Genomic DNA, 17,014 nt, shown 5'->3' on the forward strand with positions numbered 1-17,014 from the left:
ATTTTTCTGTAGTTCATTTGAATAAGCACCATCAGGGATGGGTAGAGTTGGTATACATCAGCAGCAAGTACAGAGAGGATACAGTTGAAAGTTGATTTAAACCTGAAGCAAGATCAAGGAAAATTCTCCCCTTCTCTGACTAGTACCGAATCTTGCATGCCTGCTTGTTCTTCCACAATTGAAGTGAACATCCTATTAGTTGTTGACATACTTCAGGGTTCTGCCTCAGGTCCCCAGTTGCTATATATTTACTCTTCAGGTGATCTCCAGTCTGTGCAAAGACTTCAGATATAATATGTTAACAGTTGGGTGGACTTGAAATATGTGAAAGAAATAAGGCATTCTTAAAACTTCGTAGTGGAAATTCAGTTTTAGTAATACGTGATGGCTTAGATATTATATGTTGAAGAGAATATCTAGGAAGTACTCAGGGTGGGAGAGAAGGGCCTTTGGAAGGGAAGATCATGGTCAATAACTTAAAAAATCTAATATTAAACAGAAATGAAAGTGCTGGTTCTTCAGATGTAGGGGAAAGTGTTAAAAGAACTGACAGGCTTTCTTTTACGCACTAAGAATATAGAAGAGGGAAATCCCACAGCTCTGTAATTAAGAATTATGCATTTTAAGGCCCTTTGTGAAATAGAGAAATAGGAATACTTCTGAAATCACTACCACCGTTCTACCTGTGTGTATACCCAAGTGAATGATGTGTAAGCAGGGTGACTGTTAATAGACCCCTAATAAAAATAGTATGATAAAATAAATAATACAGATAAGTGGAGCAGAGGTCACATATGCATGTTCTACTTGGAATTTTTTTGCCTGGATGATTGGTAAAGAGTTGAGTGTGGGACAGAGTCAGTGCAAGCTGAAATTCATGGTCTCTTACTTCATGATGGTAGGCGGCCGGGACCTTGACTGCATGGCAGGAAGGAGGAAGGGCAGGTGGAGGAGGCTTGTGGGGAGGGCAGCACGCACGGAATGGCCGTGATGGCACTGCTGGCGTGTGTATTACTGCAGATGTGATTTTATTTGAGAATAAAGTTAGAGCTAAATTAACCAGGGTCACGATGCTAGGAGAGGATACAGGAAATGATAGAGAGGGCTTCTAGAAGCTCTCTCTAGTGAAGGGAATGCAAGAGGTCTGCTGTGGTCTAGAATTGTAGGGCTGACCTGGAGGCCAGAGACCTGTCTCACACATGTTAGATCCTAGACATCAACATGTTTGGTCTCTTTACATATTGTAAATCTAATCTTAGACAGTGATTACATGTGGGCAGTCTTAAGATGGGGAACCTTAATACTGCTCAGTTGAAATTCAACTGCAAAGTAAACTTTCAACTTTCCCTAATTAACACTGTTCCATAGAGTGTGCACATTTTCCCTCCCCCCTTTATTCTTAGTGTGAGACTTCTTTCATGAGCTCATCCTTACTATGAGTAGTTTTAGAGGAATTACGCTGTTGTGAAGACCTGGAGTTACACAGACTACTGTTTCTGAACCAAGAAGTCAAAAAAATGAAGTAAATAGAAATGGAACAAAAAGTCAAAACTTAGAGCCTTACCATCCTTGACCATTTAAGTTTTTAGGAGAAAAGATGAGTCTATAAATCACAACCTATTTTAATAGGACCAGAAAGACAGTATGTTTTACTTGGAAACAGATACTAGCCTTGCTATTAGCATATATGCTTAGTTTTAAAAAGTGAAACTTTTTTGTCCATTAACATGTTACTAAAGGCATTTACTGTGAACAGCGATATCTTTCTTCCCTTAAATAGCAATATAACCAAGAAATCACTGACTTGAAACAGCCAGTTTTGGTCAGTCAGCCTAAGAGAAGGAGAGGCCCTGGCGGCACATTACCAGGCCCAGCCATGCTCATCCCTGAGCTCTGCTACCTCACAGGTATGCTGACTTGTCTCCATTGGTGAAGCCACTGCGTAGTTCCCCTTCAGTTCTAGGAGCCATTAAACATTCCTTTTCCGCACCCATCCTCCCCGCCACCAGCCCGGCCCTTAAAACTGGTTTGTCTCCTGGGAGTTCTTCACTCATCACCACCCTACATTCCATATAGTTAGGCACGATTCTTGTTTCTTTAACTGTATGGTTTTATTCTGTTTAAAGGTTTAACTGATAAAATGCGTAATGATTTTAATGTGATGAAAGACTTGGCTGTTCATACAAGACTGACTCCAGAGCAAAGGCAGCGTGAAGTAGGAAGACTGATTGATTATATTCATAAGTAAGTCATCTGTGCTTTATGGGGTATGTTTTCAGTTCTTTATTGTATGTGGGTTTGGAGGAGTGACTTTCTCAGGGGAATGACAGAAACTAATTTTGTTTTTTATTTGTATTTGCGGTATTCAGGGTGGGTTCTTTGTGTTTCTAAGTGAGGCTACTATTTGTCAGGGAATAATTAGCTCAGTTGGTAAAGAATCACCTGCAGTGCAGATCTGGGTTCAATTTCTGGGTCGGGAAGATCTGCTGGAGAAGGGATAGGCTACCCACTCCAGTATTCTTGGGCTTCCCTTGTGGCTTAGCTGGTAAAGAATCTGCCTGCAATGTGGGAGACTTGGGTTCAATTCCTGGGTTGGGAAGATCCCCTGGAGAAGGGAACAGCTATGCACTCCAGTATTCTGGCCTGGAGAATTCCACGGACTGTACATGGGGTTGTAAAGAGTCAGACATGACTGAGCGACTTCCACCTTAAGTTAAACCATGGTATTTCTAATTCTGTTAGAAAAAGAGAATAAAATAGAAAGTGAAATTGTTATAGCATTGTGTTTACTTTGAGGAGGAGATAGTTTGGGCATCAGAATTTTAAATGAAAGGATATTGTGAAGGGAAACATAGACATAATAAGAGAAAAGCATTTCTGTGTTTCCTAGCATTCTCACCAGTGTTTCAGTCCTGAAAGAAACATTGACATTTGTTATAGGTTGCTGTGGGTGTCTATTTGCTTGTATATATTAGTTTTTTCTGTTTCCTTACATTAGTGAAAAGCAATATGTTAAATTTACAGAGATGATAATGTGCAGAGGGAGCTTCGAGACTGGGGTTTGAGCTTTGACTCCAACTTACTGTCCTTCTCAGGAAGAATTTTGCAAGCAGAAAAGATTCATCAAGGTGGAAAAACAGTAAGGCAGTTCTTAAAAGTTGTCAGTGAAATCAGGTTCGGTTCACATTCACAATAAAGCAAGCACGAATAGCCTAATTCCATGCCAGTGTAGTCCTTTCCTCTTTTCCCTGACCCACATCCTCTCTTTGTCCACCGATCTGAATACAGGAGGAAGAAATGTGGGAACACTCGAGAAGGCAAAGCCTGTAGCTTGTCTTCAAAACCATCTGTGAGACTGAGATAAAAGGTGGCTTAATTTTTTAAGTAACCTGAATTTTTTAAAGTGAGGTATAGTAGAAGTCTCTTAAGTATCTAATTGGGTTGATATTTTGTCTGCCACTACAGTGAACTTTTACATGGAAAACTCCCCGTTTATTTAGCTTCATTTTTGCCTGGACCATTTGTTTGTTAGGGATATATATATTTGCACACATAAACACATACATGGATATATATATATATATATATATATATATATATATGAAATATTGTGATACCTTTTATATCTTCTCTCCAGAAAAAGAAAGCAAGTATTCTAAAATGTTTTTGTGTAATTGAAACACTACAAGTACCAAAATTTAAGAATCCCTTTATAAAAAGCTGTGCTCTTCTGTTTTCGAAATGTTCTGTGGATAACAACCTAATCATGTAGCTTAATATTTTAATTACTATTGCTTTATTATCCTTTGTAGTAAATACATATTCTTGTATAAGAGTTGCTCGGGAGGTGGGTAGGACATGTAAAAAACAGGCTTTTCCCTCTGTGATAGATATAGGTACTGAGTTATGTGTTAGCTTTCTGCCTTACTGTCAGATGTTTTCATAGCTTGCCTTCAGTATCTGACACCTCAGTCATAAAGTCACTTAACTTTCAAGGCCTTGTTTCTTATATCTTTATTATAAGGTAAATAGCACCTATCCTTGTAAGATTTTATAAAAGATTTAAAAAAAAAGGCCACAGCTTAAGATACTGTAACAGGCAGGTGAGCACTTGAGTGGCAGCTGTTAATAAGAGTGTATTTTAAATAAAATTGCTATAATCCTTTGAATACATTTTTCTTTTTCCTCACTTAGAGCATTTATCTATGACTGCAGGTCAAATTTAAAAGTAGTACTTTGAGATTTGCACTATGCCATGGTAGAATTATTGAAGAATTTTTGGCTTTATCCCTGAGAACTTACAATGTCTCTGAACTTTCTTCTAGTTTGATTACAATCCACAATTTGCAGATTGGTCAAAAGAAACAAGAGGTGCACCATTAATTAGTGTTAAGCCACTAGATAACTGGTTGTTGATCTATACTCGAAGAAATTATGAAGCAGCCAATTCGTTGATACAAAATCTATTTAAAGTTACACCAGCCATGGGCATACAAATGAAAAAAGCAATAATGTAAGTTTATCAAGTCATTTCTACTCTGAAAATTGACTCATAGTCATTTGGAAGGTGGGAACTCAAACTGTTAAAAACTATTAAAAACATTAAATTATCTTAATTTAAAGATCTGATAAAGTCCCTTGTCGGGTGGACACAGAAATGTGTTCGAGTCACTAAGAATGAGTGAGACAAAAAAAGGACTATTTCTCAAGCAATTGCTGTTGGGTGTGTTAGAAATCCTTTTGACTACATGGCTTCTCCTGGTGTTCTATTTCGTTATTTCACCCAGAAGTGTTGCTTGTGTTACAATCTGTGGGAACCTTTTAACACATAGTACATTTTTTTAGTTAACTTTTTCTGAATGTTGAATTACGTATTTCCATTCTAGGATTGAAGTGGATGATAGAACTGAAGCCTATTTAAGAGTCTTACAGCAAAAGGTTACGTCAGATACCCAGATAGTAAGTAGCTAGTTGATATGTAGGCAGCTGACCTGAAATCAGTTGTTGTAAATGGGGCGTTGGTAAACCTTGGAACTTGAGCTCAGTATTAAAAATGTTATAATTAGGTTCCCAAACAAGTCACAAAACACATATTTTACCTTCCTAAGGTAGCTCAGTTAATGCTGGCTTTAGTTGTGTGCCTAGGAGCTTGGGCACTGCAAATGGTAAGGAAGGGATGGAAGAAAACAAAGCCATCTTAAATTTACCCAGACTCAAATGCTCTAATTCTAGAAAATTTCAGGGAGGGAGTGGGGAGGAGAAAAGGCACAAGAGTAGAAATCAGAACTTGTTCAGCACATGTGGTATAATTAGTATATTTGTAGTTACACTTAGTATAATTAATAAGGTGGCAAAGACATATTTAATGAAAAACAATATACCTGTGTTGCTTTAAACCTAAGAAATGAGTGGGTTTCTTCTAATGGATTCCTTTTAGTCCTTTGTCTCATATGCCACAGGCAGAGTGCTATTAGGTTGTCTTGAGTAATAGAGACACCAAGGGTAGGAAAATTATTTTACTGGGGGCTATGGCAAGAAAAATAAGAATCTGGGACTATAAATTGGGGAATATAGCAGTAAGTTAGTGTTGGATTCAGCTCCAGAACTTGAATCCTCAGAATTTGGGCAAATATAGGTGGCGTAGTTGCTTGGTTAATTTTGCAGCCTTTTTATGATGTAATTGACATTTAACATTGTGTGAGTTTAAAATGCACAGTGTGATGATTTGATATATTGTGCAATGATGACCATAGCATGTTAGTTAATATCTCCATCATCTCAGGTAATTGCAGTTCTTCTTTGTATATGTGGTGATAACCTTTAAGACCCACTCTGTTAGCAGCTTTCAAGTATATAATGTATATATAACTGTGATCGACATGCTATACACTAGATTCTCAAAACTTACTTTCTAACTGGAAATGTGTATCCTTTGACTAACCCCCATTTGGGATAGGCGTCTGTTTAGATCAGTCATTTCAGTTTCCCCAGAATTGCCCATGAACTTCTAGGCCATTTCATAGTTTGATCATACTCCCAAGCCAGAGCTTTGAGAGTTTAAAAGCTGTGATTCTAGGTAAGGCATGAGTAAATGAAAATTGTAAGCATTTTAGAAAAGCTTTTATTTGTCCACCTGTAAGTTATCACTAACTTATTTTGCCCTATTCCCTACTCCTAAATTATTCCAAGCTGGTAACAGACCATATTTAACTAACTTCTCAAGTTTTAATGATACTCGATTTTAAATTGTTTGCTTAACTTGATTTCGTTCTTAGTATATATTAGTTGAATGTAATGAGCATTATGGGCGTCCCTGATGGCTCAGCGGTAAAGAACCTTCCTGCAGTGCAAGAGACACAAGGGGCACAGGAAGATCCCCTGGAGGAGGAAATGGCAACCCACTCCAGTGTATTCTTGCCTGAAAAATTATATGGACAGAGGATCCTGACGGGCTACAGTCCAAAGGGTTGCAAAGAGTTGGACACGACTGAGCACCCAGTTACTCTCAGTGAGCATTATATAAATGTTAATGTCATACTTACTAGCACCGTGGCAGAGATGGATAGTAAAGTATTAATGTCAGTAAACGATTATGTGTTTATGAATCACAGGTGGGTTTAGTTTCCTCTCTTCTTTGAATTTAATTATCAGTTTCCTAATTATTTGTGATGAGGACATTTTGTTTGTTTTTAGGTTGTTTGTCTGTTATCAAGTAATCGGAAAGACAAATATGATGCTATTAAAAAATACTTATGTACAGATTGCCCTACTCCAAGTCAGTGTGTGGTGGCCCGAACCTTAGGCAAACAACAGACTGTCATGGCCATTGCTACAAAGATTGCGCTGCAGATGAACTGCAAGATGGGAGGAGAGCTTTGGAGGGTTGATATGCCTGTAAGTTTGATTTAACTGGTAGATATAAATTTTGTTATTTAAAAAAATATTTTTTTATTGTATTGGCATTCCATTGCATCTAAAATTACGATGTTCTTGTTAAAGCTGAAGCTAGCGATGATAGTTGGCATTGATTGTTACCATGATACCACAGCTGGACGGAGGTCAATTGCAGGATTTGTGGCAAGCATCAATGAAGGGATGACTCGGTAGGTGGGCTTTGACAGCCGTCGATTAAGTGCTGAACATAGGCAAACAGGACATGAGTGCAGGGGCCAGTGTCTGGGGAGTACCAGAATTGTGTTAATTTTTAAACTTGGTTTCTTTTACATTAGATCCAATAAAATAGTTAGGAAAGAAACCAGTTATTAGCTACTCTAACCATTTTTAATGTCCTTCACTGGCCCTTAATCTGTAGTGGTCAGACTACATTCTAGGTTATTTTATTATTTGTATTTGGTGAGAGGATGCATCTCCTTAAATGTGACAGTCTCTAAAAGCTTCTTTAATAAATTTATTACTTTGAATGTAATTTCAAGTTTCCATGTTAATTTTATTTTGGAAAACCCACTCAAGTTTACCCAGTCACTTGTGTATCAACATAGTGAAATTATTTTTCAGTGCTTTTCTTACAACTAATAGAATTGCCAAGAATAGGAAGAATGAAAATTGAAGCATTGATGTGTTGGCATTACTGATACTTGGGTGTATTTCAAGGTATTTTATCTTTGAGAAGAGTGTCTTTTACCAGGAGTATAGTATTAGTATGCTTCTGTGTATATTGATGTGTAAACCTAGGAGGCATATCTGGCTATTACAACTTAGATTTTATTTCCTCCTTGGTGCTGGAATTGATTTATAATGAGAAAAAAAATTGTCTGTGAGGGATTTCCTGTATCTTAACTCCGTTTAAGATTTCATCAAGGAAGTTAAAGATAATAAATTGCATAGATATGGAAGAATTCAAAAGTGAAACAGTTCTGTATGGTTGTGTTCTCACCTCAGTCATTTTTTCTCCGAATAGCTGGTTCTCTCGCTGTGTGTTTCAAGACAGAGGACAAGAACTAGTAGATGGGCTTAAGGTCTGCTTACAAGGTAAGTCACCTGCTGTGTTCCAGTCTGGCCTCCAAATTCCAGTCTTCAAGAAGTTATCTTAAAGCTGTGCTTCTGGGAAAACAAAACAAAACAAAAAAACTGTGCCTGGAGTTTGGTAGAAGCACATATATTTTGTTCTGTGTTAATGTATTTAAAACTTTCCTGGCTTTCTTTCAGCTGCTCTAAGGGCTTGGAATAGCTGCAATGAATACATGCCTAGTCGAATTATTGTGTATCGGGATGGCGTAGGAGACGGTCAGCTTAAAACACTGGTGAACTATGAAGTACCACAGTTTTTGGATTGCCTGAAATCTGTTGGTAGAGGTTACAAGTAAGCATATGACATGTAAAGTGTTTCCTTTTTATAAAATTGCATTTTGCATCTTTGAAAATAACGTCACAAGGTGGAAAGGTAAGTGAGAACCTAACCTTATAGGCGCAATAGGACTTGAGGTAATGGAAGGGGTTGGGGGGTGGGTGTCTCATGGACACTGTTTTGTAGAGGAGAGGCTAGAAATGTAGAGTGGAAGTTCCTTCAAGAAATGACACATGGCAACACCTTCACTGACCAGCCGCTGCCACTTTTCTCTCCTATAGCCTTGAAGTATGAGGGTCTGATTATCCCAGTGCAGCCATAGGTGTCCACAGCATTGGTTGAAATAAATCTTCCAGATAGTCTTAACATACTCTTTCTCTACCTCCTTGTACAACAAATACTTGTTTAATTTCTTTGAGCTCAACTGGACTGGTTTTTGATGGGTAGATGATTGGCATGTGTTTGGTGTCCTAGGAGGAGACTGTTAACCTCTGTCCTTTGAGGTGGTCTGCGCAGCCAAGGGGATCTGTACTCATAACTGAATGCTACTCAGGCTCTCCTTTGAGACCTACATTAGTTTTTGCTTTGCTCTTCTACCAAGGTCATTTGTTGGTTCTCTCTGGCAGTAAATTGCATGCCATCTCAAGACAGCTGTTCTAATAAGTTATGTTGTTTAATTTTTTGCTGTTTTCTTCTCATATTACAAGCAAGTTGAGATCAGAGACTGTTGTCTATTAAGGGCTTAGTGCGTAATATATTTTGTGGAGCTGATTTTTAAAGATGCTTAGAATATCCAGGAGGCATGTTTGTATGTGCTTGCTCATGCATATTGTTCAGTTGCTAGATCATGTCTGACGCTTTGTGACCCTATGGACTGCCGCACACCAGGCTTCCCTGTCTTTGGCTATATCCTAGAGTTTACTCACATTCATGTCAGTTGAGTTAATGATGCCATCCAACCATCTCATTCTCTGTCACCCCCTTCTCTTCTTGCCCTCAGTCTTTCCCAGCATCAGGGTCATTTCCAATAAGTTGGCTCTTCGAATCAAGTGGCTGGAGTATTGGAGCTTCAACTTCAGCACCAGTCCTTCCAAAGAATATTCAGGGTTGATTTCCTTGGATTGACTGACTTGATCTCCTTGCTGTCCATGGGACTCTCAAGAATCTTCTCCAGCACCACTGTTTGAAAGCATCAATTCTTTGGCACTCAGCCTTTATGATCCAACTCTCACATCCATACATGACTACTGGAAAAACCACAACTTTGAATATATGGACCTTTGTCAGCAAAGTAATGTCTCTGCTTTTTAATATGCTTTCTAGGTTTGTCATAGCTTTTCTTCCAAGGAGCAAGCGACTTAGTTTTGTGACTGCAGTCACCATCCACAGTGATTTTGGAGCCCAAGAAAATAAAATCTGACACTCTTTCCACTTTTTCCCCATCTTTTTGCCATGAAGTGATGGGAGTGGGTTCTATGATCTTTATTTTTTGAATGTTGAATTTTAAGCTGGATTTTTTCACTCTCCTCTTTCACCTTCACCTAAAGACTCTTCAGTTCCTCTTACACTTTCTACCATTAAAGTGGTTTCATCTACATATCTGAGGTTGTTTGTATATCTCCTGACAATCTAAATTCCAGCTTAGGAGTCATCCAGCCCAGTATTTCTCATGATGGAAACTGCATATAAGTTAAATAAGCAGGGTGAACAATATACAGCCTTGGTGTACTCTTTCCCAATTTGGAACCAGTCTGTTTTTCCATGTCCAGTTCTAACTCTTGCTTCTTGACCTGCATACAGGTTTCTCAGGAGGTAGGTAAGGTGGTCTGGTATTCCCATATCTTTAAGACTATTCCACAGTTTGTTTTGATCCACACAGTCAGAGGTTTTTGAGTAGTCAGTGAAGCAGAAGTAGAGATTTTTTTTTTTTTTTTTAATTCCCTTGCTTTTTCTTTAAGCCAGAGGATCTCTGGATCCAGTTTGATCTCTGGTTCCTCTACCTTTTCGAAATCCAGCTTGTACATCTGGAAGTTCTCAGTTCATGTACTGTTGAAGCCTAGCTTAAAGGATTTTGAGCATAATCTTGCTAACATATGAAAGAAGTGCAGTTGTATGGTAATTTGAATATTCTTTGTCATTGCCTTTCTTTGGGATTGGAATGAAAACTGACCTTTTCCAGTCCCGTGGTCACTGCTGAGTTTTTCAAATTTGCTGGCATATTGAGTGGAGCACTTTCACAGCATCATCTTGTAGGACTGAAATAGCTCTGGGAGTCCATCACCTCCATGAGCTTTGTTCACAGTAATGCTTCCTAAGGCCCAGTTTACTTCACACTCCAAGATGTCTGGCTCTAGGTGAGTGACTACACCATCATGGTTATCTGGGTCATTAATAGCTTTTTGTACAGCTCTTTTGTGTATTCTTGTCACCTCTTCTTAATTTCTGCTCCTGCTTCATGGATATTTAAAGACTGATTATTTCTGCCCAACCTCTTCAGCAGCATTTGTTATCATTATAGAAAATGAGGGTCTTGAAAGTCGTTTGACAGTATCTGGGCTCCATGTGATTTATGTGGCCCATGGGATGAGCGTTGAGGACTTATTTCTAGCTAAATTGAAGGGCGCTCCCAAGTCTTTTTTGGCCGAATTCTGAAAGAACCCCTCTGAGTGTTAAACGTTTCTTAAAATGTGATCATTATGCCAGTAAGTTTTCAGAGCAAGTCAGGGATGTTTTTATCTCTTTTGAAGTAATTGAGTTTCAGATTAAAATGCCAATGGCATTTTAAAATATTTTGTAAATGAACGTTAATGTTCTTTCCTATCTTCTTAAAATTCTTAATGCTTATATTTTTCATTGGTATTTTGTTCTACTTTGTAAAGTTTTGTAAGTTTTCATTTGTTTTCTTCCTTAAAAAGGAAAGTTGCAGGGAAGGAGGACTTAAATTGATTGCCTGTGCTGGTGCATAACAGACCATTGCATGCAGTAGATTTCACATCGTCAATTGTGCTGTTATTTGGGGGCTGCAGAAATTAGTGATCAAGACAATATGTCTTAAAATCAGTTAGGTTGATCCCAGCTTAGCCTTCATCTGTGAAACGGGATGCACCTCACCAAGGCTGCTGAAAGAAATGCCAGAATGTTCAGTGTACTTCATAAAATACCCAGTATGCTCTCAATATATAGTAGGCACTTCATCTAAAAAAAGTTTAGAGTTGCATATAAAGTAAAATAATACCCAAGAATTACCCCTTACTTTTAAGAAATGGAGTTTGGATTTTAACATTTGCTGTTATCTTATTTGTTTGTTATCAATATTCATTTTTGAATTGAAGTGTTGATAATTAGCTTTTTATAAAGATGTGTCATGGATTAGCTGATTTAGGATGTTTGGTTAAGAACAAATCAAAAAGTCACTTCAACATACTTGTGACTTTCTTTCCGTCACCACATTTGCGAAATCATTTCTTGAGATGTCCCAGGACTAAAATCTACTTTGTCTTTGGTTCCTGAGACGGTGGCTTTTGTAATACGCAGACCTCTTGTTGCTGGGCAGCAGTGGCTCTACATGTGGAAATAGTGATAGTTCTAAAAATGACCTCTGTTTACTGAAGTAAAATCATCTTCCTACCCCTTGTATATTTGCTTAGTGCTCCCATGAAGCAGCACAGGTTAGGTTTAGCAATGAGTGGAAGTTCCCAATTTGGAATCTTCTGGACCATCAGTCTAGACAGTATACTGTGAACTACCTACCTGAGTCAAACATTACCAGGCAGGTCCATACTGCATGTGAGGTCCTCTGCTTTCCAGTTTTTAGAATAAAGTATATTTGTGCTCTTAAGGAACTAATTTTGTAGCTAGAAAAAGAGCAGAGGAAAGTTGAGGTATTGAAAATCACAATTTTTATCAAATGCTTATTATATGATAGCACTAAGTGCTTGATATGTTCTAATGCATTTATTCCCAAGTGCACATGTGTATACAGTGTGATTGTATCAGACAATGAATTTGAAATGAACCTTTAAGAGATGGTTGGAAAGGGTATTCAAGCTCAGTACGACCTGCCAGTTAAAGGGCTGTCCTCAGGAGAGCCAAGAAGCTTGTTAGAGGCAGTGAATCTAATGTGACACAGAGCTGAAAGCTCACTAGGGGAGAGGAGTAGTCTTGACATAGGAAAGAAGCCACCTGAATGGGGTTGGGAAGGGGGAGGGTGACAGAGAATGTTCTCGTATTGCTGAGGATAAGCTGAGGAGTGATTGAGTGTGAGAGACAAACGGACACAGAGATCCCCTGATACACTGTCAGCCAGTCATTTTGAAAAGCAGATTAGATTTTCAAGACTACTCAAATTAGCTTACTTGTCAAAGATTTTACTTTCCACGGGCTTCCCAGGTGGTGCTTGCTAGTGGTAGAGAATCTGCCTGCCGCTGCAGGAGACGCAAGAGACATGGGTTTGATCCCTGGGTGGGGAAGGTCCGCTGGAGTAGGAAATGGCGCCCTGTTCCAGCATTCTCGCCTGGAGAATCCCATGGACAGAGGAGCCTGTCAGGCGACAGTCCATGGGGCCTCAGAGTCAGACACGACTGAGTACACTTACTTTCCACGTAGTAGGAAATGTCCACTGAAAAGGGTCTCAGACTGTGAACTTTAAAGACATGCTGGGTTTAACATTTTAGTGTGCTAGGTATGTTATATGCTCGGTTTAATAATTAAAAAACTACATAACCTTGCCTTTTATTTTCTACTCACAGTTTATTCCTGGTCCTAACTCCAGGTCCTTACGAGTTGTGGAATCTTCCTTCACAACTTGGATAAATAATATACCCAAGAGGGAGATGCATTTCTTTTTTAGTGGCGTGTATGAATGTATGAATGATTCAATGCCCTGAAAGTATGACTGACTAAATGTAGTTACGTTCATCACCATCTTAAAGCCCAAGACTAACGGTAATTGTGGTGAAGAAACGTGTCAACGCCAGATTTTTTGCTCAGTCTGGAGGAAGACTTCAGAATCCACTTCCTGGGACAGTTATTGATGTAGAGGTTACAAGACCAGAATGGTAAGTTCCGTATTAGGTGAAGATTGGTTTCTGCTTTGTCTTTTAGCATAACCTCTATGCTTTATTACCTTTACCATATTTACTTTTTAGTTCTTATACTTTATTTCTTGTAAACACTAATGCTTTTCATTAGTTTGCCCTAATAATGCCTATGATGTATGAACTTGGTGTCTGACATGGTGAGCAGAGGTTTCTGTGCGGTTTCTCTCTGAAGGAAGAGGGTTATCGTTTATGGCCTTAGTTATACATACAGAGTTTAAGAACTGCTGCTGTATATTGCTGTTGCTTTTTTTTTTTTTTTTTTACATATGTAACCTCATCCATAGATTCTTGTTTTCCAATCAAAATGTTTAGATCCATAATGTACTTGGTTATCCACAGGTTAGAAAATTCCATCTAAAGACACAGTTGCAGATGAGAAAAGTGACTTCTGAGTAAACACTAGGGTGGCACAGGTGGCACAGTGGTAAAAATCCACCTGCCAATGCAGGATATGCAAGAGAGATGGGTTTGCTCTCTGGGTCAGGGAGAGCCCCTGGAGTGGAAAATGGCAACCCACTCAGTATTCTTGCCTGGAAAATTGCATGGTCAGAGAAGCCTGGCAGGCCACAGTCCATGGGTCACAGTCAGACATGACTGAGCGGCTCAGCACGCGTGAGTAAACACTGTGTGCCTGTGAGCTGCACTCTGCCATGAGAAAGCCAGCCAGAACACCCAGGGGCACACGGTGAGGCTCTCAGCACACGACAGTTCAACTGCAAAGCCATGAAACTGGGTTCCTCAAGTTCCATTTTGTGGGGGATGGTGTACAGTGCACTAGTCACGTTCCTGATGGCAAGTCGTTGGTCAGTCCACGGTAACACCCTCCTCATGAGAGTGAATAGGACAGTTTCTGTTTTTATACATAAATTTGTGGGGCCTTTGAAAAAGGGCAGCTTTAATCAAGGTAAAGTGTCAGCCTAAGGGGCAAAATTTAAATGTGTAGCACTTCTCCTGTATGAAACTCAGGTAAATGAGGCATTACTATACTTAAATTTATGTAGACAAATGATAATACAGATTTTAGATCCACTTAGTCCTGTTAGCTGACAGCATATAGAAATATTTATTTAAAGATTCATTATCTTAGATTTTGTCTTTTTCTCAGGCAGGTGATAGTTGTCAGAAGGTTTCTAACCTATTGGGGAAAGTCACTGAGGGAGGACAAAATGGCTAAGATAATTGACAGTTTCATTTCCTGTAGGACTCTGTTTAACCATTCAGAATGACCTCATGATACTTTCTAACAGTACTGCTACTCTGACAACCAAAGCTTAGGTATAACATTGACCTGAAGACAACTTTTTAAAACAATTCGAGTAAAGTGGAAGTTGGATTTTAAAGTATCAAAAAATGTGATTACTTTTTACTCAATGTTCTTTATTTTTTTTCTTTAAATTTTATTTTATTTTTAAACTTTACATAACTGTATTAGTTTTGCCAAATATCAAAATGAATCCGCTACAGGTATACATGTGTTCCCCATCCTGAACCCTCCTCCCTCCTCCCTCCCCATTCCTAGCTGCTAGTCTACTCAAATACTTGGAGAAGTCTACTTTGAATGATAAGGTGCTTAAGTTGGGAACTAAGGTTTTGATTCTAGCTCGGTTACGGTTTCGCTGTTCTTTTGGGCACATCATTTAATGTTTCTGAAAGCCTCATTTTTCCAGATGACTATAATCTGTTGTAGATCAATTCTGATTTTATAATTTGTCTCATTTTAAGGGACATAATAAATTTCTTAATATCTTTATCAGGCTGGATTACAGCATCTCTGAATTGATACTTAATTGGTACCCCCCCACACAAAAAAAAACAACAAAAAAACTGACATCTATTTCTTTATGTTTGCACTACTTTGTTCTTGATTCTAGAGCCTGTTCCGCTCAGCTGTCTCCCTCAGATGAGGAGTGGAAATGGGCTTGTGGTACAGCATGCACTGTCAAAATTAGCGGCCAGGTCGAACATTTGCTAATGCCCTTAGGCATCAATGATAGATATTTAAAATACAAAAAAGTAGTATCTTAAGCCTCTTTCACACATAAGCATTCCAAAACAGTTCATGAATAGCAAGTTCTGAATTCAAGGAAGCACACGTTTTGAAAAGATTAGGTTACATTAGTATACAGGATCCTTCCACTGTAAGAAACTTGAATCATCTTAACTTTAGCTTTGAAAAAGATAAGCCTCATACCCATGTGGTTTTCTTCTTATGTAATTCCAGGTATGACTTTTTTATCGTGAGCCAGGCAGTGAGAAGTGGTAGTGTTTCTCCCACACATTATAATGTCATCTATGACAGCAGTGGCCTGAAGCCAGACCACATCCAGAGGCTAACCTACAAGCTATGTCATGTCTATTATAACTGGCCAGTAAGTACTTTTTATTAATTGATATTTAGCCACATCAGTGAGATTCACTTTTCAAAATGGAATTGCTGTTTTCAAAGGCTTTTACTGTTAATACTGAGATTTATAATTTAGAGAAGTTACTTTTAAAGTAATAGAACCTTTTTGTTTTCTCCCACTAAAGGGTGTCATCCGTGTTCCTGCTCCTTGCCAGTATGCCCACAAACTGGCTTTCCTTGTTGGCCAGAGTATTCATAGAGAACCAAATCTGTCACTGTCAAATCGTCTTTACTACCTCTAACCTACAGAAGACGACAAGATGTGGCTGCGTTTTTCTTTTTGAAATTATATCTTCAGGATTTTTTTTTAAGCTCTTATTTTTTTAACTGTTATCTTTCTAGATGAAACTTGGGAAGGAAACTAGGAAATCTAGAGTCATTTCTAACTTTACTATTGACTTATTTTATAGGTAAAAATTAAGATTTACTCTTTTATCTTGTTCTCATAAATGTGAGGATTTTTTGTTTTGAAAAAGTGTGGAGAAGATGTTTTTTACTATAAGCAGAATCTCTTAAACTATTTGAAAAGTAGGTATTTACTTGAAAATGTTCTCAGGAGTGAGTAAGTCCTACTTGTAAAGCTATAGTGGCCTTGTTTTTGAAATACTTAGTTTGAATTTAAAGGAGAGAAAAGGAATAAAGTGGAGGGCTCACTACAATCATAACGTAGGATTTTACTCTATCTGATGATCTCATTTTACAGGAAAAGCTGCCATTAAATAACCTATACAAGGTATAGGAAAAGTGTGAGAGTATGAAGAAGGATGCTTATTTTTTATTTCATTTTGGGGGCTAGGTATTATGGGGGTTAAAAAAAGATAGTTGAAATTTTAAATTTCTGTCCAAAGAAATATTTTAATCCTGTTTAATAAAAGAGACCAGCAGTCTATATTAACATTACTTTTTTTTTTTTTTTTTTTGCAACTGGGACATAATTCCATTTGTTATAAAATAAAATTACAATGATTGTCATCTTATTTGAATAACAGTGGAGTTTTTACTTTTACTGAAAGCATATTCATTTTCTTTCCATGTATTATATTTTTTAAACTGCTGAAGAGTACACTCAAAGGGTATGATTCCATTTATTAAAAGTGTCACTTAATGAATCTGAAACCGAAAACTCAGTTTCAGAGTAAAACTCTGTCAGGAAATGCTGCAACCTCAAACTTAACAGTGTAAGACCAGAAATCCATAACTTGAAAG

The 17,014-nt window shown here is 38.1% G+C and overlaps 1 protein-coding gene across 2 annotated transcripts in view; it reads left to right on the top strand.

Moving 5' to 3' along the window:
• The window catches only part of PIWIL1 (piwi like RNA-mediated gene silencing 1), a 37,705-nt gene extending 20,920 nt beyond the window's left edge, over positions 1 to 16,785 (top strand). For both annotated transcript variants that reach the window (XM_044930301.1, XM_006042001.3), the window contains exons 10-21: positions 1,781 to 1,907; positions 2,127 to 2,244; positions 3,025 to 3,139; positions 4,326 to 4,513; positions 4,887 to 4,959; positions 6,694 to 6,894; positions 7,000 to 7,103; positions 7,919 to 7,989; positions 8,167 to 8,320; positions 13,237 to 13,362; positions 15,626 to 15,773; positions 15,934 to 16,785. In XM_044930301.1, coding sequence (XP_044786236.1) covers positions 1,781 to 1,907; positions 2,127 to 2,244; positions 3,025 to 3,139; positions 4,326 to 4,513; positions 4,887 to 4,959; positions 6,694 to 6,894; positions 7,000 to 7,103; positions 7,919 to 7,989; positions 8,167 to 8,320; positions 13,237 to 13,362; positions 15,626 to 15,773; positions 15,934 to 16,050 — 1,542 coding nt within the window. In that variant the 3' untranslated portion in view covers positions 16,051 to 16,785. The remainder of the gene's footprint in view (positions 1 to 1,780; positions 1,908 to 2,126; positions 2,245 to 3,024; positions 3,140 to 4,325; positions 4,514 to 4,886; positions 4,960 to 6,693; positions 6,895 to 6,999; positions 7,104 to 7,918; positions 7,990 to 8,166; positions 8,321 to 13,236; positions 13,363 to 15,625; positions 15,774 to 15,933) is intronic.
• Positions 16,786 to 17,014: the final 229 nt, after the last annotated feature.

Source organism: Bubalus bubalis, chromosome 17 (assembly GCF_019923935.1).
Source record: "Bubalus bubalis isolate 160015118507 breed Murrah chromosome 17, NDDB_SH_1, whole genome shotgun sequence".
Lineage (NCBI taxonomy): Eukaryota > Metazoa > Chordata > Mammalia > Artiodactyla > Bovidae > Bubalus > Bubalus bubalis.